This window comes from Octopus sinensis, linkage group LG11, assembly GCF_006345805.1.
Source record: "Octopus sinensis linkage group LG11, ASM634580v1, whole genome shotgun sequence".
NCBI lineage: Eukaryota > Metazoa > Mollusca > Cephalopoda > Octopoda > Octopodidae > Octopus > Octopus sinensis.
The window spans coordinates 41,264,680-41,287,179 of record NC_043007.1 but is presented as its reverse complement, the minus strand read 5'-3'; the positions used below and the strand labels follow the sequence as shown (position 1 = coordinate 41,287,179).

General features: G+C 36.0%; 1 protein-coding gene across 2 annotated transcripts in view; it reads right to left on the bottom strand.

Annotated features, from left to right (window-relative positions):
* The window catches only part of LOC115217606 (fibropellin-1-like), a 79,549-nt gene that overhangs the window by 21,273 nt on the left and 35,776 nt on the right, over window positions 1–22,500 (bottom strand). Inside the window, exons 6-13 of one of the 2 annotated variants that reach the window (XM_036507390.1) lie at window positions 17,499–17,567; window positions 15,443–15,568; window positions 13,182–13,295; window positions 10,929–11,278; window positions 8,984–9,207; window positions 7,916–8,233; window positions 5,919–6,121; window positions 2,198–2,623 (exon numbers count right to left, since the gene is read on the bottom strand). In XM_036507390.1, the coding sequence (XP_036363283.1) occupies window positions 2,198–2,623; window positions 5,919–6,121; window positions 7,916–8,233; window positions 8,984–9,207; window positions 10,929–11,278; window positions 13,182–13,295; window positions 15,443–15,568; window positions 17,499–17,567 (1,830 nt within the window). Of the gene's footprint in view, window positions 1–2,197; window positions 2,624–5,918; window positions 6,122–7,915; window positions 8,234–8,983; window positions 9,208–10,928; window positions 11,279–13,181; window positions 13,296–15,442; window positions 15,572–17,498; window positions 17,568–22,500 lie in introns of both variants that reach the window. The other variant, XM_029787358.2, reaches the window with a different exon arrangement.

The window sequence follows — 22,500 nt, the reverse complement described above, 5'->3', positions numbered from 1 at the left end:
GACTGTAGAATTGACAGCTTCTCTTGGACACAAGACCACTACATCACATCACATTTTGAAGGCTGTGTGTTTGCAATCCAGGAACAGGAGATTTCCACAAAGTACCTGGTGAACAAGAGACAGTGATGCCCTTGTAATCTCAAGGTACAACTGCATGTGTAAGCTATGTCATGTGTAAACTATGTTTCTGCAGAAGACATCACACATGTGATTAGCAGCTGCCCTAAAATGTCATCGCAGTACTACCCCCCTATGTGACACAATGTTGCTAAAACAATTTACAATGCCATTGGAAAAAAAGACTGTCCTGAAATAAGCTTAGAAAATCCCTCAGTTATGGAACACATTCATAAGCACCAACTCAAGGAATACTGGTGGAATATTCCCATCAAAACTTCTGTCAAATGTAAACATAACAGGTCAAATACAAACTGGCAGAATTGTTAGTTAGCATTCTGGGCAAAATGTAAATCATGTTGGAAAAATTAACAGAAATTGCACATATGTACTTATGTATGTTTGTGTGTAATTCTTTATGTGTGTGTGTGTGTGTGTGTGTGTGTAGGCACAGTTTACCACAAAGTCTAGTCCTTGTTGCAGTGTAGTAGCTTGTTTGCTTGAATGACCCTGTGAGCTATGCCAGCAGAGAGCTATGCAGTTTCCTGGAAAAGTTTCTCAAGCTGGACAGGTAAAGGATAGAGAAGGCAGACTAATATGAACCACACCCCTCTTCCCAGAGGTAAAAATGGGTTTTGTGTGAGGCCAACATCTCGACCAAGTAAAAGTCAAAGTTTCAGAATTATCGATGACACCTCATAACCAATGTGATTTGGGAGAGAAAAGCCTTGCATTGTACAGCAAAATCTGAAAAGAAGCAGCAAGACCAACTCCTTTTATTATTTTTTATTGCTACAAGGGGCTAAACATAGAAGGAACAAACAAGAACAGACAAAGGAATTAAATCGATTACATCGACCCCAGTGTGTAACTGGTACTTAATTTATCGACCCCGAAAGGATGAAAGGCAAAGTTGACATTGACGGAATTTGAACTCAGAACATAACGACAGATGAAATACTGCTAAGTATTTTGCCCGGTGTGCTAACGTTTCTGCCAGCTCGCCACTTTTTTCTGATTACCAAGAGAAAACAACCCAGTGTAGGGAACACTGGAGAATAGTCGTCGGTAGTTTTTTCCCCATAGGGAGAGAAGGGCTTAAGCAAGCAATATTGGCACATTACGGGTAAATGGTTAAGAATTTTGCCTTGCAACCATGAGACCCTAGGTTCAACCCCACCATGTGACAGCTTGGGCAAAACTATTTCTAAAATCTCAGGTTGACTTTTTTTTATGAATAAAACAGGGTAGATGAAAACTATGGAAACCCATCAGATGGATTATATCTGTCATTCAAAAAATACAGCCGTATCACACACTGTATCATGTTGATTCTGTCTGATAATTCATCATCATCAACAGCATTTAATGTCCATTTTCCATGCTGGCTTGAGGTGGATAGCTTGACAGTAAGTGGCAAGTCCAAGGTCCGCACTAGGTTCCATAGCCTGTTTTGGCTTGGCTTTTCCAGTTGGATGCCCTTCCTAATGACAACCACTTTACAGGATTCACTAGGTGTTTTTTATGTGGCATTAGCTCCGGTGCTTTTTACATGGCACAAGCAACCACATCAATGCTTTTTATGTGGCATCTTGGTTTTAAGATCTCAATTCTATTGTAGTGAAAGGGTCTTCCTGAGTACAACATTGTTCAGAGTTATGCTAAGTTATTCAATTTATGTAATCATAACCTTTATTTTTGTGCATATTTTATTTTATTTATTATATTAGTGAGTGCATATGTATGTTTAAACATTAGTATGTGTTTGTAAAGGCAGAATAACTTTGTTATGTATGTCTCTTTTCATCTTTCATGACTGTGGAATACTCATCCACATGCTAATCAAATGACCAGGACATTCAGTTGGTCAAGCAACTGGATTCTCACCATCGAAACCACTGGCAATCCATCTTATATATTTATGTGCGTGTATATGTATATGTGCATGTGTGTGTATGTGTGTATGTGCATGTGTGTGTATATGTATATGTGCATGTGTGTGTATGTGTGTATGTGCATGTACATGTGTGTGTGTAAGTGTGTATATGTAAGTCAATGGGTTAGGTGTAAACATACTCACCAGTTTCACAATTTTTCCCTGTAAATCCTGTGTCATTACAAAGGCACTCATACCCGCCAAGGCCCACCTGATGACATATACCATTTACACAAGGCTGGCTGGCACACTCATTGATGTCAAACTCACACTGCTTTCCCTGGGTACCATTTCTACAGTGGCACAGATAGTTGCCCCTTGGTCTTGTCTCACACTTGCCACCATTACGACATGGTGCTGAACGACAAGCATCATCCTTTTTCTCACAGTAGACACCCTGGAAACCAATTGGACAGCTGCAGTATACAAATCCAGGCTGCATGTTTGTGCAGGTGGCACCATTTTTGCATGGGCGTGATGCACATTCATCGATTCTGGTTTCACATAACTTCCCTGTGTAGCCACGAATACAGAAGCAATCGAAGAATCCAAGTCTGCTTTCAACACATGCTGTGTGAAAGAAAAACATACATATATGATAATTAGGTGTATGTGTGTGTGTAATGGTGAGCAAACTGAAACCTTGAAGTGACTACCAATGTTTTCCTTTTAAAAGTTAATTGATATGTATCCTACTAAAAAGTTCTGAGTCTAATGTTAAACCACTTTTACATATAACTTAACATCTCTCTCTCTGTATACGCACACACATACACTCACGTGCGCGCACACACACACATACATTCTCTCTCTCTCTCTCTCTCTCTCTCTCTCTCTCACACAAATAAAGTCAATTTTAATTAATTCCATCAGATTTCTTTTCAGATTTTACTGAAAAAAATTAGCAAAATTTAGTATAAACCTAAATATCCATATTACTCTACACATTCCTGTATTACTGCCTGTTTTATCCATGTGTTATGCTTACCCCATGGGAAGTAATAACTTGAATGGAGAACTATATATATATATATATATATATATATATAGAGAGAGAGAGAGAGAGAGAGAGAGAAAGAAAGAAGAGGGAGAAGGGGAGACTAAGAGAGAAAGGAAGAAGGGGGGATAAGAGAGAGAGAGAGAGTGGGAGAGAGAGAGAGAGAGAGAGAGAGAGAGAGAGAGAGAGAGAGAGAGAGAGAGAGAGAGAGATAAAGGTCTCTATTATTCAGCATTTGTTCATTTCAAGGGTGCAGTCAAAATGTTTAACATTTCATGCTCGAAATACTAAGATGTCCAACATGAAATTCCCTCAACATATCCTTTTGCAATGTTTCAGGTATTACTACTCTATGTGCATACAGTAGTACACCATCACAAATTACGTAAAGGTTCATGTCTTGGTTTCATTTGGCACCAATGCTGTTCCTATTTAATTTTCCTGTTCACAGTATTCTTTTAATTTCTGTTATGAATTTGTCCGTTCCCGCATTCAGATTACAGCTTGGTTTTGTCTGCAGTTTGTCCCTGAGTAAATATCAGGCACTTGAACAAGTTTGGTGTTAATTTATCCAGTTTGAATTGTTCACATTCTCTGTTAACTCTGCCAGCATATATGATGTAGTCCTCATTGTTCTTTTCTAGGTTCAAACATTTCCTCTGTGTATTGAACAACAAGCTTTTCTCGCTAAAAATCTTACACAATATGTCTAGTGTATTTTAAAAAATTAATGTCAGAAAGCTTTTTCAGGAGTACGTAATTGCTATAATGCTCATGTTCTTCTGCCACTTTTCTTAAGATTAGGTATGTTTTCATATCATCATCCCAATCTTTGCTCTCTTTATTGAAGATCTATTGGTATTTTCTATAGTACACCTCAAAGGAGTTTGAAACATAATCTGGTGAGAACATCTTTTCAGCACTTTTTGATGACTTACTATTCATTAAATGTAGCATTTGTTGCTGCAATAGTAATTGTTGTTGTTATTCTTCTTTTAGCTGTTGTTGCTGTTTTTGCAACTTGGACAAACCAGCCAACAATTCTTTCATAATTTTACAATTCTGTATATCATAAAATTCACACAAAACACTTTTGTGAGTTTTGTAACTCCTTGTGAGTTCATTTAATCCTTCTGAGTTTATTAATTTGTCGTGAGTTTCTTAATTCCTTGTCACCACTGTTGTAATTCTCTGTCAGACTGTTATCACGCCCACTCTGGTATAGTAGTTTAGTTAGTGAGACCAGTAAAGACATGACTGTCTATCTATGACTACTTGACTGACACTGACACTCTCATGACTTTCTACTTCACAGTATTTATAATGACTAGCACATACCGCTCATCACAGTGGAGGGGTGTTCCATTATTACTATTATCTCCATAACACCTAAGTTCCTTTTGATTTTATTTGAATGTACAGTTTTGATTAAATGACAGGATCTCAAAATAATTTTTTGAAATTCCTTAATTGTGTTTAATATAATGATATAAGGTTTTCCAATATGCTGACTGTGGAATTTCCACAGTATTGCTAGAATTGCAGAATGTCTAATATGAATGAGATGGCATAACAGTTAACCAATGCTTAGTACTCCATATAAATCCATGTATATCCAAATTCCAGTCATGTATTAAACAAATTGTCTTCCAGTTTACTTATGGTATTTTATACATTTGACTAATTTATAGAATGCATATCTGAGAGCAGAGTAAAACGATAGCTTTAGTTTGCCTTTATATCATAACATCATAAATTACATAATCTTTACCCATGTTTCACTAACAAATACTTTGATCTTATGTAATAATAATTACATAGATATTTGCACTATCATATTGAAATGCCTGGTCTTCAGAAGAAAATAGTAACTTAACCCATCCTAACTAGCTAACTCCAAGAAATGCATGATGGTGATTACAGTTATATCTGATCCAACTACATCTCATATAAACTGTGAACAATCTTACTTATGTAAATATCTTTCTTTGTTGTTTGTAGTAATAACAACATTTAGTTGCTGATGAGAAGACTAAATACTTTTGCATTTAAAATCTCCATAGAATTTGCATTCATTTCATCCATATCAACTTAATACCAAATTGTAATACTGTTCACGCATCCAGAGAAACATATTACTGCTACAGTGGTGACCCTGACATAGAATCTTACCGCTACAGTGGTAACCCTGACATAGAAATATCTAATTGTAACACTAATTCAGGATGGTTGATTGATGGAGCTTTTAGAGGGTCAGGCAAGATATTTTGCTATGGCTGTTCTATGTAATTACATTTTGAGGACAAAACCTGTGGTGACACTAGTGTAAAGCTATACTGGCCCAATTCAGTAACTATTTCCATGGATAAATGATATGGAGAGAGAAGACTTGCTGTATGGACAACTGGAATCTTCCTCACAAAGACTCTTACTCAGGTCTGTACATACATAGATGCATGGTTAAGATAGAATGATTGAGGCCTTATGTGATGAGGAGAAAATTAAGGTGTAAGGTAAGGAATAATTATCTGTGAAACAAATTATGTGTGAAATTTGATTATATGATGTTTTGTTATGAGAATAAAAGAAGAGGAAGTGTGTAAAAAAGGAAGATAACCAAACAAAGGAAGGAAAAATATCTAGAGCTAAAGAGAGACAGAAAGAGGAACAGAAAGTGTAAGATAGAAAAAGGGGAACAGAAAGGCATGAAAAGATATGCAAGAGACAGAGAGAGAGAGAAAGAGAGGCAGAGAAGAGAGGGAAGAGAGAGGAATAATATACAAACTGGAAGGTAAACTACAACTTGGTTGGTTCATGTTGGAGAGAACAAACAGATAAACAGCTAAATAACTAAAGTAAACAACTTACTTCCAGAATTTTGGCAAGGTTGTCCCTCACATTCATTGATGTCAATATTACAGAATGGTCCAGTTAGACCTCGTGGACATATACATTTGAAGGAACCAATATGATCTTGAATGCAGGTTCCACCATTTTGACAAGGAGAAGATGCACATTCATCCAAATCCATTTCACAGTTTTTTCCTGAGTATCCAACTTGGCAGACACATCTGTAAAATTGCATAGAGGTGTGTGTGTGTGTGCAGTTATATATATATATATATATATATATATATATATACATACATACATGTATATATATATATATATATATATATATATATATATATATATATATATATAATATAATATTAGGGAGTATAACTCCAAACTTACAGGGAAAAATTCAATTAAATTCTCTAATTGATATATTATATATATATTATATATATATATATACTTATATACTTATATATATATATATATATATATATATATAATATATATATATATACACACACACACACATATATACACACACACGCATACATACACACACATGCATGCACATGTGCATACGCATTTGGGCACATACACAAACACACAAACACACAAGCACACAAGCACACACACACATCTTATTGCTTATGAATTAACTTTTTCACTGCCACAAGAAGTTCAAGAATGGTAGAGAGGATGTGATAAACAGTATATCAGAGCTAGTTGAGAAAAATTCATAATTTTCTGGATGAAGACTGTTGTGTATCTATAAAGACAATAAGCATAAAATATGGAGTTGCTAAGGCAGCTGTGCACAGGGGTGCAGTTGAGTGGGAGACCAACAAAACTCCTTGTAACTCCAAAGATGAACTGAAGACAAGGATTGTGGCAACATTTACCAACTTAAACAAGGAGATCATCCAAAAGAGTTGCAGGAGATTCCAAAGTCGTCTGGAGGCCGTGATTGAAGCCAAGGGTGATTTTATTGAATAAATTTACTCTTTAGTATTTCAAGATATCTTTATGTAACTTTTGATAAATATATCTGTTAAAATGAGATGTTAGTGTTATTTTCAATTTTTGCATAATTTAGATGACAGTCTATTCACCACACCCTGTATATATGTATATATATATATGCATGTGTGTGTGTGTGTGTATGTATATATATGTCAAGAACCGGATCATCCTCGCAATTTCGGCTGATTAATCTTGAGATCGTTCCGATCTGGCCAGCCCCAAGGAAAAACTAAGCTACGTGCATTAGATTTCTTGGAAAAAGGATCGAATGTATACGAAACAAGGACAGAAAAACGGACAATGCCACACAAATATAAATACAAAAAACAATAATAGTAATAACAGGACATATATATATATATATATATATATATATGTATATGTATATGTATATGTGTGTGTATGAGACCATCAGCATATAACTTGAAGTGAAAATGAAATGTAAATTTGCTAACTTTTGGAGGATCTTGTCACCTGATAAGGTTCTTTTGCACTCTGCATTGCATCTGGTGTTATTACATCATCCCATGCCCACTAAGGAACAGTGCAGAATGAAACCGAAATGATTGTTGTGCTAATAAATGCATCTAGTTACATGCAGTCTTTTGTATTAATCATTTAAAATACACACACAAACAAACACACACACATACACACACACACATGCATGTACGCACATGCACACACATATATAAATATATATACACAAAGAGGTGCTGAAAAGTTCCTGATTTTAGGTAAAAGAAAATAGAGGAGGATCAGTTAATTATGATTTTATTCAAAATATTCCACTCTCAGATTCACACACTTATTGCAGCACTCCTTCAGGTTTTCTAGGCCCTGTACAAGAACCTGAAAAGTTGGGCATCCAACCAGGCCTTTTGCAACACCCTTAAAACCAGAAACTTTTCAGCACCACTTTGTATACTGGATTACAGTTATAATTGAAAGAGAAAACTGTTAACAAAAATATAAAATAAAAAATGAGAACATTCTTGTCTTACTGATAAAACCCACTGCCTTCTTCATGGAGACAAGTACCACCATGCCTGCAAGGCCTTGACTCACAGAAATTAATCTCTCCTTTACAAGTAATTCCACTAAAGCCTGGGGGACAGTCACAGATGAAAAAACCAGGTTTTCCCTGTCGGCATTGACCTTTATAACATGGGTTACTGGCACACTCATCAATGTCTCTTTCACATAATTTACCATTGAACCCGCGAGGACATTCACAAAAGAATGAGCCAGGTTTCCCTTCATGACATTTACCATTGTGTTGGCACCTGTTGGTTTCACATTCATTGTGATCAATTTGGCATCTGAAACCAGAAAAGTAAAACAGATAATAGAATTATTAATTTCAAATTTTGGTACAGAAAATTCTGGGGAAGGGATAGGTCGATTGCATTGACCTTAGTGCTCAACTGGTACTTATTTTATTGATCTCAGAAGAATGAAAGGCATAGTCGATCTTGTCAGAATTTGAACTCAGAATGTAAAAATGGATGTAATACTGTTTGGCATTTTGGCACATGTGCTAATGATCCTGACTGCCCACCACCTTAGATAATAGAATTATTGTCATTGTTGTTGTCATTGCTATAGTCATCAGCATCGTTGTCATCCTCTTCATTGTTGCTGTCATCATCATCATCATCATCATCATCATCACCACCACCACCACCACCACCACCACCACCATCATCATCATCTTTGGCAGCAGTGTTGTCACCATCATTATTGCCATCTTCATCAACACGTTCATCACCATTATCATCATCATCATCATCATCACCATCATCATCATAGATGTCATTATTGTCATTGTCATCATTACTGTCATCGCTGTTGTCACCATCATTATCATCATCCATGTCATTGTCATCATAATTGCCATTATCATCATCATCATCTTCATCATTGTTGTCATCATCATCATCACCATCACCATCCCATCATTGTACATCCATTTTCCCCCCAAGCTTGTACTGGTCAGACAAGTCTCCGCTCACCATAATTGATCACATATACAGGTACAATCACACATTTATTTTTGAAAGTAGCCTTACCTTTTACCTTCGTATCCAACTACACAGAAACACACATAGTTATTGGGGGATGTATCATGACAAGTGCCATTATTAAGACAAGGCTCGTACTGGCACATGTTTCTCCTTCTCTCACACCGGTCACCAAAATAGCCATCATCACAGATGCAAATGTAGCTTCCAGGTGTTCCATTCTTACATTCTCCATGAAGGCAAGGACTTGATGCACACTCGTCGATATCAACCTTTTTGCAGAGGCGCGGGGGAGTTAAATTAAAAATAAAAAAAAATTGAACAAAATCTTTGATTAAAAAAATAGCAAGAAAGAAAGCAAAAATATTATAAAGTAAATAAGCAAAAAGTATAATGTTGAAAGTATTTTTACTTAACAGGTAAAGACATGGTTGTGAGATTAAAATGTTTGCTTGACAACTGCTCGGTGTTTGATTCAGTCACATTGTGCAGCACCTCAAGCAGGTGTCATTTTCTATAACCTTAGATCAACTAAAGGTTTGTGAAGGAAATTTGGTACCTGGAGATTGTATGGAAACAAATTGTATACATACATACATATATGCATTCGCCAACACTACACCTGATTTTCTCCCCTCCATACACACACAAGCATGTATCTGACTTGTACATTATTCGCTTTCCAGACATTTGTACATTACTGCATATGCTTTATACGCACTGTCTGACAAGTTGTGGTGCACCTGAGCACTGTATACAATAATTTCATTATTATCATATTATTATTATTATTATTATACATACATACATACATACATACATACACACATACATGCATATACATACATACATACATACATACATACATACATATATACACACATACATGCATATACATACATACATACACACATACATGCATATACATACATACATACATACACACATACATGCATATACATACATACATACATACATACATCCATACATACATGCGTACATACATACATACATACATATATCCAAAAACGAAATATATATATATATATATGTGTGTGTATGTATTTTTTATATTTTAGTTGTTTCAGTCATTAGACTGTGGCCATGCTGGGACACTGCATTGAAAGATTTTAGTTGAACTCTAATTGATCTCTGTACCTTTTTTCTTTTCATTCTATCAGTCTCTTTTATGAAACTGCCAAGTTATGAGGACATAAACACACCAACGCCAGTTGTAAAGCAGTAATGGGAGACAAACACACACACAGACACACAGACACACACACACGCCACAAACACACACACACACACACACACACCACAAACACACATATATACAAATATGTGTGCGCAAACAGAAAATATGGAGAAATATTGATGTAAGTCAATTGTTGTTCATCAATATTTCTCCATTTTCTGTTTTCTTTAAATTTTGATTCTCGATAAATTCATGTTTATCCTTGACTTTACCTATAATTTATGAGAATAATATGTTGGTTTATGTATCCCCATGGTTAAGCATAGGTAATATACTGGTAGTGTAACGGATATTTCTCTCCCTTAGATGGTTATTTTAACATCTAACTCAGTTAACCTATTTATCCTCCACCTCCTCCTCCTCCTCCTCCTCCTCATCACCATCCTCCTCCCCCTGCTCCTCCTGCTCCTGCTTCTCCTGCTCCTCCTCCTCCTCCTCCTCATCATCACCATCCTCCTCCTCCTCCTCATCATCATCATCAATAGCTTCATCATCAGTTATGCCTGCTTTCCATGCTAGCTTGTATCTAGGGAGAAATGAACTCACTTTTGAGTGTCTGCTTGTCAACATTTTTCTGATATGATATCAGAATGAAGATCAGTAATTATGAATTAATCTCTTCAGTTTTTTTTTCTGACTCTGTCAGGCGTCACCCATTCTCAAGAATTAAAATCATAATAATAAAGGAAAAAAAAAAAAAAAATCAAAAAATGATATGAGATGTATTTAACTTACCTCACAGTGCAATCCTGTGAAACCCAAAGGGCAGTTACAATAAAAGGTACCAGGAGGACCCTGCTCACAGGTACCACTATTTCTGCAAGGATTCGGATCACACTCATTAATGTCTGAAGTGCAGTTATATCCAGTAAAACCCAGGAGACAGATGCATGTGTAATCAAGGCCTAGTCCGGGTTGACATGTGGCACCATTCAGACAAGGGTTTTGAGTTGAGCAACCATCTTGAATAATTTGGCAGAATCGACCACTACTTCCTATCGGACAGTTGCAGTAGAAGATGCCAGGTGCAGGCTGTTCACATGTACCTCCATTTAAGCAAGGTGAACTTTCACACTCATCGATATCTGTTATATAAAAATCATATTGTTATCTGTTATAGAGAAGATATATATAAAATACATAATATAAATATATTGGTCTCAGTTATATATAAATTATACCAATATCTGTTCATCATCATCATCACCACCACCACAACTTATTTTTCACTTTTCCCGCAATTTTTTTTTTGGCGAAATATGTAGAAAAATTCAAAGATTACATTTCTTAAAAAAATTTGTTTAACAGAAAATAAAAAAAAAAGAATATATACCCTCAGGCCTTCAAGCAGGCTATCTACATGCTAGAAATAACAGCCAAATCTCACAAAACTGTGATAACATAATGTAATCAATCTACTCACCTTTTTGCAAAGATTTTTTTCAGAGTAATTTCCCGTAGTAATATGACAAAGTAATTCATGTGAAATTAAAGTGGGTTTTTTTTTTATTGTTTTTTAATTTTTTTTAAAAACCTTTTTCGAATTTTTAGTTTTTCCCATCATGGGAAAATACAGAGATTAAGAATATGGAAAAAAATAAACAAAAATTTAAATGTAATTTTTTCAGAATCATAACCTTCATATATTTCTATGTATTTTGAAAAAAAAAAAACAAAAAAAAAACATGAAAAATGAAGGGTGGAGGTAATTGAAATTTTGAAATTGCAATTTTTGGAAAATTTTTTGGGAATCGGATCCTCCATAATCAAAAACATGGGATTCCACGAAAAAAAAAATTAATATATATATCCATTTTACTGAAAGTTATGACAGGAAAATCAGATCTTGTATACACAGCCACACTTGTGCCTATAATAAATTTTTATTGATAGATTACTTTTTTCCTGAGTATTCTACACAAGCTTTGTATGTGCGAGATGCTAATTAGCTGTTCATCACATTTGATTGGATCTTATTGTATACCCCACCACACACACACAAACACACACACATACACACACACGTGCACACAGACACACACACATGCACACATGCATACACACACACTCACACACACACACACACATACATATGCCATTTTGGTTTTATCATTGGGAGAAGCAAAAATTAATACTGAGAGGTTCATGCCAAAGTTTTACAAGTCCATTGGCATGAAACTCTAGACTGTTGACCTATTGTAGCTCTTTGACCAATATATATCCACACACGCACACACACACACACACACACACACACATACACACACACACACACGCACACACACACACACACGCATGCACTCACACACACACGCATGCGCACACACACACACACACACACACACATGCATGCACACACATTATGCTGGTGTTCCATATTCTATAAGGAAAAGATAGGCACACCTGGTATGTTCTTTTTACCCCACATTCATCTAACAGCTTGTACCTCATTTTTGCTTATCACATTAGTTGCTAGTATTGTCATAAGCAGACATACTCTTACTCTTTGACCCTGCTGAACATTGAAGATATAATAGCTAGAAGGAGAAGAGGGCTGCACCATCAGTTGGTTGGTATTCCTTTTCAGCTGAGTAAACTGGATCAGGATGAAATGATGTTCCTTACCCAAGGAGTTCCTGCCTGGACCAGGAACTTAATCCGTCAACTTACGATCATGAACCCAACATGCTAATCACTAGGCAATGTGCCTTCATATAATATATTCTGTATTCTAATTTTAATTTTGCCTTTTTTACAGTTTACAGTTAATTTTGAGCATATTGTAGTTGTATGTTGTATGTCTAAATATTTAAGACATGTACTACCCCTGACAGATAACCACATGCTCAATGGTTTAACACCGATGACATGTGCAGGTAAATACTTAACATGTGTACTAACTTTATTTCATGACATGTTTTATGACATAATGCCTGCTACATGTGGTACAAGTAAATATCTCCTCATTATCTACTGTTAAGCACTTACCTGTTTCGCATCGTGACCCTGTGAAACCAGTGGCACAGTCGCATGTGAAGAACCCAATTTTGTCAGCGCATGTTGCTCCATTCTGGCATGTGTTATTAATGCAGTCGTCTATACCTGAAATAGCAATAACAAGAATAAAATCAGTAACCACAATTAACAAGTACATAACAATGATAAATCACCGTGATCACCGTGACCGACCAGGCTATCAGATGTTGCTATACATCGCTGGTCACAATGCGCTTCACATTGTTTTAGCCTTCAAATGACGCCACCCTGCTGGCTAAGTGAGCAGGCCAACAGAAGAAAGAGTGAGAGTAAGTTGTGGTGAAAGAGTACAGCAGGGATCGCCACCACCCCCTGCCGGAGCCTCGTGGAGCTTTAGGTGTTTTTGCTCAATAAACACTCACAACGCCCGGTCTAGGAATCAAAATTGCGATCCTACAACCACAAGTTCACTGCCCTAACCACTGGGGCATTGCGCCTCCACATAACAATGATAAATATAACGACAATAATAACCTCAAATTAACAAATACAATAACAGCAATAAATATAACAACAATAACCTTTTGTTCTTAAGACACATGGCCAATATGGGTTTCAAATTTCAGAACAAGACCTGTGTTTTTGGTGGAAAGAGTAAGTCACTTACATCAACCCCAGAGTTCAACTGGTACTTATTTTATCACCCTCAAAAAGATGAAAGGCAAAGTCAACTGCAGCAGTATTTGAACTCAAAACAAAGTTGGAAGAAATGCTGCCAAACATTTTTCCCAGTGCAGTAATGGCACTGCTTGTTCACTGCCTTACACATGGCTGATATTAATTAGAAGTTCTATATTTTATTGACCTGAGGCCAGACCAGTATATTGCTGGTGTTAATCTCTCAACTTAGAAGGATGAAAACGAAATTAAGCTGTGCAAGGATGTAAATACACAATGACTGATGATGAATTTAACGATGATGATGTTAGCATGCCAGGTGAGATGCTTAGCATTATTTCATATGTCTCTACATTCTGAGTTCAAATTCTACTGAGGTCACCTTTGCCTTTCATCCTTCCAGGGCCAATTAAATAAGTACCAGTTATGCACTGGGATTGATGTAATCGACTTAATCTCTTTCGCCAAATTTTAAGTCTTGTACCTACAGTAGAAAGGATTATTATTTTGATGATGATGGTAATGATGAGGATGAAGATCAGGAAGAACATGGCAGTGATGGCAACTGAGGTGACTAGGTTATTGATTATTACAAAAATGATGATTATAATGATAATGATGGTGATGACGATGATAATGATGATGATAATTGTCATCACTATTATTATAGTGATCATGATGAAGACAATAGTGATAATGATGGTGGTGGTGATGATGATGGTGGTGATGATGATGGTGGTAATGGCAATAATGTCAGTGGTGGAATGATAATGACGTTAATGATGGCAAGATGATGTTAATGATGGTGCTGTTGTTACTTCTGCTGCTGCTCTGATGACAATGATTATAATGATGATGATGATGAAGATGATTAATGCTGGTTAATGATGTAGATGGATATGGACAACTTGTAGATGATGATGATATTCCACAGTCAATTGTATCCTATTTTGAAAATAATTATATAGGACCACCTAGAGAAAGAGGACAGAGGAAGTGACACCTTGAGTTTCCATTTCCATTACCTATATGGAGTGTTTGGGCTCGACACATGACAGGAATTGCTTGTACTACAAATTGTTTGAAAGCCTACCATAGCATGCTGTAAAACATAGTGAATATTAGTCATCCAAATATTTGGAAACTTACTGATGTGGTTAAATGTGAGGAAAGGTTTGCCAGTACCAAATTGCAGAAGTTCATACAAGGAGAACAAGCCAAAAGAAAAAATACAGAGATATGAACCTGTGTATAAAAAATGTCATGGAAAAATATGATTCAAACCAAAAAATTATTTTTCTATAAACAATTGTACATAATCTTAAATTTTTGAGAAAAAATAAATACGCAATACAGCAAAACTTAAAATAAATGGTTTTTTAAAAAAATCAGATATTTGTTCTTCCATTTTACCTATGATCTTGACAAATAGACTGGTGATGAATTGACATGGAGACGAATTGACCAATGATGAATTGACTGGAGAAAAATTAAACAATGACAAATTGCTGTCAATGAATTGACTGGACACCAAAAAAAAAAAAAAGATTATGAAAAATAAAACTGAAAAAAATAAACATAAAATGAGGAATTACCAGAATCACATAGCTCTCCAGTGTAGTCAGGCTGACACTCACAAGTGAACCTGGTTCCATTGTTTGTCCTCCAGCAGGTGGCCCCATTCTTGCAGGGGGCACTATGACATTGATCAGGAGGAATCACTGCTAGAATAAGACAAAAACAGATATATCATTAGATTTGTGTTTATATATTTGTGAAAGAATTAGGATAGTGAATTTGTATTATTCTACACACCTGTCACATTATGAATCTTTATGATGAAATGAGTATTATGGCATAAGCCATGTTTCACTTGAAACGTCTGTCAAGATAAGAATATTATATAATTCCTTTTATTTATTTTGTATTATTTTGTGCTCTGTATTTTGAATTCCATATATACTCATTAAGCCTATATATTCTGTTGTAGATATTGCTGTAGTGATCTCTACCACCCGAGGGTAGACTGGCCCTGGAACTATGCTGAAGTATTGATCCTGGAACTATGCAGGGTGTTGATCCTGGCTTCCTTAAAGTTGGAGATAGTTTGTTAGTAAAAGCTTCTCTACTGAACTCTGTTCAATGCTACAAGTTCCCATGTCTTCAGATTTATCTTGAAGGTCTTCAAATAACTCTTTAGAATGTCCATATATCAGAGCAGTGGGCAGCCTTGGTACCTGGCATCAGAACTAAGCTGACTGTACAAGAAGACTTTAGGTAAACAAGTGTCTTCCATATGTACAACATGACCAACCAACCTACCTTAGTTAATAAAGCAATGAAGATGGAATGAGTCTAGTCATTTGATATCCTGGATAGGTCTGAATCCCCACATGGAACAACATGGCAAAACATCAAACTGAGAAGATGTTTCCTGCTAAACTCCCAGTCTTTGAAGTGACAAGATGGTCTAATATATTTATATCTACATATGTGAGAGGGAAAGGTGAATGGCTTACCAGAACCCACTCTCAGCAATAAAGAAAGGCTTGGTTCTATTTATCTAAGATTCAATTCAACTAGAGGTTCTGTATCAAAAGTGAAAAGGGAAAGGGTAAGAAACAATGATTTATAGTATATCTAAGAGCATTTGTGATAAAAACATAAATACCAGACTTTATCTTGTTAATAGACAAGGAAAAAAGATGAAAAGGAAAAGATTGAATAAAGAGAAAAGGAAGAGAGAGAAAAAAGAAAGAGAAAATAAAGGAAAAATGGAAAGCTAATCCCTAATCGCATATCTGTATCTATATCCATAACCATTATGCGAGAGCAAGATAAGAGAGAGAAATTAATACGGATAAAAAATTTGAGGAAATGGGATTTTAATGATGAAATGGATGTGTCCTAATAAGGAATTTAAAAACAAATAAAATTGAAATATGAAAACCTCATATTAAACAGCAAAATTATAATATCATAACAATAGTAAATATTATGTATTAATTAAAAAGGTAATTAAATGGCATTTAAAAAGTAATGAAAACCAATATATAGAATATAAAAAAGTTAGAAATTGTACGCTGCAAGTGATGGAAGATATAGTTGGAGTGTGAAAATAATGTTAATAATAATAACAATAGATAATAAACAAATATCATAAAAAATATATTGTAGAAGGAAGGCACAATGCGATACATAAATTTTATTGACAAGTAAAGTATGGGGTGAGTTAGATACATAAAAAAAGGAAAAATTAGTGTATTTTATCATAGATTATAAACATATATATATATATAATATGTATCTGTGAGTGTAATCTTGTCCATTTACCTTAATAATCCATGATGGTTGTAAACGAGCATTACCATAATACAAGCAGTGTTGTTTCCAGTTTTCTGTGGAAAAAATCTCTGGCCGCATAGAAATATTGCCCTGCTTGGAAACAGATGAGGTTTGGTGATAGGAATGGCATCAGGCCACAGCAAATTTTGTTTGACCCATGAAAGCATGGAAAAGTGGGCATTAAATGATGTTGATGATGATGAGTTTTTAAAGAAATTTCCATTGATTAGTTCAAAAACAATAAATAAATAAATAAAAATAAAATTTTAAAAATAGAAAGAAAGAGAGTAACCAACAATTGCTTACGTTTAGGGGAGGAATCAGATTGTCTTCGGACTCTTGCCTTGGAAAATTCTAGTATTTCTGGAGATGGACCTGTGAAGAGAATAAAATGGACGGAAGTTAGGTTGACATGACAAAGAACTTTTCTGTGTTACTGCGATCCTGAGAATGATAACATCCTGAGCTTTGCTCTGGATAGGACAAGCTGTAGCATGAACCAAAGTGAGCCATGGAGTGAACCATGCCCATGAGTTGAGCCATGGAGTGAGCCATGGTTGGTAAGATTTACACTTTCCATGCCAATATATCTGAAACCACCTGTTCGAATAAACACAACTGTCTTCACATGACACACTTCAAATTACTCCACTAAACACGATACTCCAATAAATACAAACTCACAATGATCTCAACGACATCCTACGACTTCACTTGCAAGTGATGGTTGTATACTAGCAATTATTTTTTTCTATAAATTCTGTTGTAAGACACAGTTCTGTCTGTGTGGCAAGAACTTTGTTTCTTAGCTATATGTTTCTGGATTTAGCATCAGTGTGTGCCACCAAATGTCTCCTACTATAGCCCCGTGTGTGTGTTTGTGTGTGTGTGTGTGTGGCTGTGTGTTTGTGCTTGTCCAAAACCTGAATGCCATTGCAAAGAGATTTTCTCTTTTGAACAAGAGAGAAGAAACTTTATCTCACCTCTCCTACACACACACACACACACATACACACACACACACACACACATGTGTGTATGTATACAATTCCCCACAAAATAAAGTTACATATACATAGTTGAACTTTGTAGCCAAAATACTGAGTACTGAATTCTTTTAGACATCTTCATCCATTTAGACTTTTGCCTTTATCAATTTTTAATTTTTTGCTTTCTTTAATATATACATACATGTATATAAATACATACATAATACATACATACATACATACATATATATATATATATATATATATAAAATATACTTTATTGAAATAATAAAGTTTCGCCAAAATTAAACATATACAAACAAATACATACATTTTATAATTACACACACACACACACACATATATATATACCCCCTCTCGGTTTCCATGGCATGTGTTCCCCAGCTGGATGGGACACTAGTCCATCGCAGTGTTACTCATTTTTGCCAGCTGAGTGGACTGGAGCAATGTGAATTGAAGTGTTTTGCTCAAGAACACAACGAATTGCCCGGTCCAGGAATGGAAACCACAATCTTACGATCATGATGCTGACACCCTAACCACTAAGCCACATGCCTCCACTGTGTTTTTGTTTACAGTTGTGCTTCTTGGAAAATCATGAGCCACAAACTGGTGTTGTTGCCAATTTTTCAATCAAGTGAATGATCTGCTGGTCTTGCCGCTTCGTATATCTGTGACACAGGTGGTCCCTTATTTTAAAAAAATAGAGCTAGCAACAGGGAGCACATCAAGTTGAAAAATAACATCCCTAAAATCCTTGCATGGAAAATAGATGTAAAAATAAATGAACACATGAATGTATACATCGTGTGTGTGTCTATGTGTGTATGTGAGTGTGTATGGTGTATGTATTGGTGTGTATGTATGTGTGTGAGTATTTGTGTGGTGAGTGTATATGTGTGTATGTGTATGGTGTATGTATTGGTGTGTATGTATGTGTGTGAGTATTTGTGTGGTGAGTGTATATGTGTGTGTGTGTGTATGTGTGTATGTGTATGGTGTATGTATTGGTGTGTATGTATGTGTGTGAGTATTTGTGTGGTGAGTGTATATGTGTGTGAGTATTTGTGTGTGTATGTGTGTGGTATATGTATTGGTGTGCATGTATGTGTGTGTGAGTATTTGTGTGGTGAGTGTATATGTGTGTGTGTTTGTGTGGTGTGTGTATATGCATGTATGTGTGTGTAGAGTATGTGGTATGTGTGTGTGGGGGGTGTATGAGTGTGTCTATGTCTGTGTGGATATGTGTACATACAAACCTGTGTAGATGACAGTCCACAGTCCAACATTTCTTTGAATGGCTCTGTCAATATTAACAAAATTATTGTAAGTTGTTCATCCAGGTTTCAAAGAACATTCCAGAATACTTACCTACATAACCGAATTACACATCCACACACACACACAAGCACATACACACACACTCACTCACAAATACACACATACACACACACTCACTCACAAATACACACATACTCATTGATGCTCACTCACAAACACACACATCAACAAATATATACACATGCTCCCACATATACACAAAGCACACACACTTATTCCCAAACACACATACACACACTCTCTCATACACATTCATGCTCACTCAGACATGAACACCTACTAACATGCATGTGCACATACGCACACACACACACACACACACACTCACACACACACATTTATACAAGAGGCTTGCTTATCGTACACACATAGCACATATACACATACATACACATACACATGCTGACATGCATGCACACACATGCACACACACACACACTCACACAGACACACACACAGACACACACACACTCACACACACACATTTATACAAGAGGCTTGCTTATCGTACACACATAGCACATATACACATACACACACATACACATGCTGACATGCATGCACACACATGCACACACACACTCACATAGACACACACACAGACACACACACACACTCACACACACACATTTATACAAGAGGCTTGCTTATCGTACACACATAGCACATATACACATACACACACACCTACACATGCACAAACACTAATTAGAAACACACATCTTCATAGAAATTAAAACAGGACATGATGCATAATGTAGGTGTGTGTACATAATTGTATATCTATATAAGCATGAAGTTTATGAATGTGTGTGTGTGTATGAGTGTGTTGTGTGTGAGACCTGTCCTCCACAGCAGAAGAGTCAATGAGGCTCCTCTGGACGAAGAACAATTGTCTGAAAGAGACCTGTACTAGGGCCACATAAAAAGCACTCATGTCAGTGCCATGTGAGAGCACTTGCGCCAGTGGCACATTAAAATCACCCTGCACACACTGTAAACTGGTCAGTGTTAGGAAGGTCATTCAGCCATAGAAACCAAATGAAATCAGACTGGAACCTGGTGCAGCTTTCCAGCTCTGGCCAAACCATACAACCCATGCCAGCATGAAAAACGGACGTTAAAGAATGATGATAATGATTTGTCCCTGGATGTATGTGAATCACTATCTATGTGTGAGTATGTGTGCATATGCTTTTTGAGTGTGTGTGAGTGTATATATGAAAATATACTTGTCTTTGCTTGCATGTTTGCATGTGCATCCAGACTGACAAGCATTTACTTACTAAAACAAGTACCACAATTATTATTTCTTTATTGCCCACAAGGAGCTAAACATAGAGGGGACAAACAAGGACAGACAGACAGATTAAGTCGATTACATCGACCCCAGTGCATAACTGGTACTTAATTTATCGACCCCGAAAGGATGAAAGGCAAAGTTGACTTCGGCGGAATTTGAACTCAGAACGTAATGGCAGACGAAATACCTATTTCTTTACTACCCACAAGGGGCTAAACACAGAGAGGACAAGCGAGGACAGACAAACAGATTAAGTTGATTATATTGATCCCAGTGTGTAACTGGTACTTATTTAATCGACCCTGAAAAGATGAAAGGCAAAGTCGACCTCGGCGGAATTTGAACCCAGAACATAACGGCAGATGAAATACCGCTGAGCATTTTGCCTGGTGTGCTAACGATTCTGCCAGCTCGCTGCCTTAAAATCCCAATTATTATTGGTATGAATGTAAATCTGTAATCTAGATATAGAAGCTGGAAGTTTTGAAGCAGTTGTCCATAGTTATCTTCTTAATCTTTGAAATATTCACATTAGTGGCATATATATTTGCTTGCTATGAGTGTGGCTGAATACGTTTGTCAAATGCAGGACTCCAAAGCCACCTCAGGTGTCTCCATAGACCACTCACCAACAGATTATGCTCAAATCATTATTGCAGACCTGCTTACCTGTGATGTATGTGGCAAAGTCTGTTAGACAAGATATTTGAAAATCCATCACACTCCACCTGACAGGCTTAACCATCAGGCCGAAGAAAATGGATTCAGTTTGCAGTCTTTGTGGCAAATTCAGTAAGATTCTCACTGGTTTCCTGAATCTTGATCAATCTCATATTCATAGGAACAATCAGTTACAAGTCAACCTGTCAATGATGGTCAAGCTCAGCTAATGAGTAGACAACCATCATGTATGTATGTATGTATGTATGTATGTATGTATGTATGTATGTATGTATGTATGTATGTATGTATGTATGTATGTGTGTGTGTATAATGTATGTATGTGTATGATGTCTATTTGTCATGATGTATATATTCAATATATATTTATGAAAGTATACATCTATTTGTGTCTATATACTCATGTCTATATGTATGTAAGAATATGTCTATATTTGTATGCATATGTATCTATATATTTCTATGTATATAATGTCTGTTGCCTGTCTGCCTGTCAGTCTATCTATCTATCTATCTATCTATCTATCTATCTATCTATCTATCTATCTATTTGTACACACACACACACACACACACACACACACATACACACACACACATACATGTCTGTATATGTTTGAATGTAAGTGGTGTTTGTATATGTTCATGTTTGTTTATACCTGTCCAAATAAAGCCACCAGTCAAACAGGTGAACAGGTAGACAACACAACATTATCATGCTTGTCCCTCAATTATAGTTCTAGTAATGTCGGTATGCCGTTTTACACCTGGCAAAGATATATGTGTATTTTACCATCTGTTTTAGCCAAATTAGTTTTTAAGGAATATAAATAGATGCCTGACAAGAACAAGTTTATTTCTTTATGAAAACACTCCTATTTACCAATTCCTCAGCACACAGGCCTATCCGTACATATATAGAAAAACACATACACTTTCATACATATTAAGCTTAAGATCACTACCGCATGAA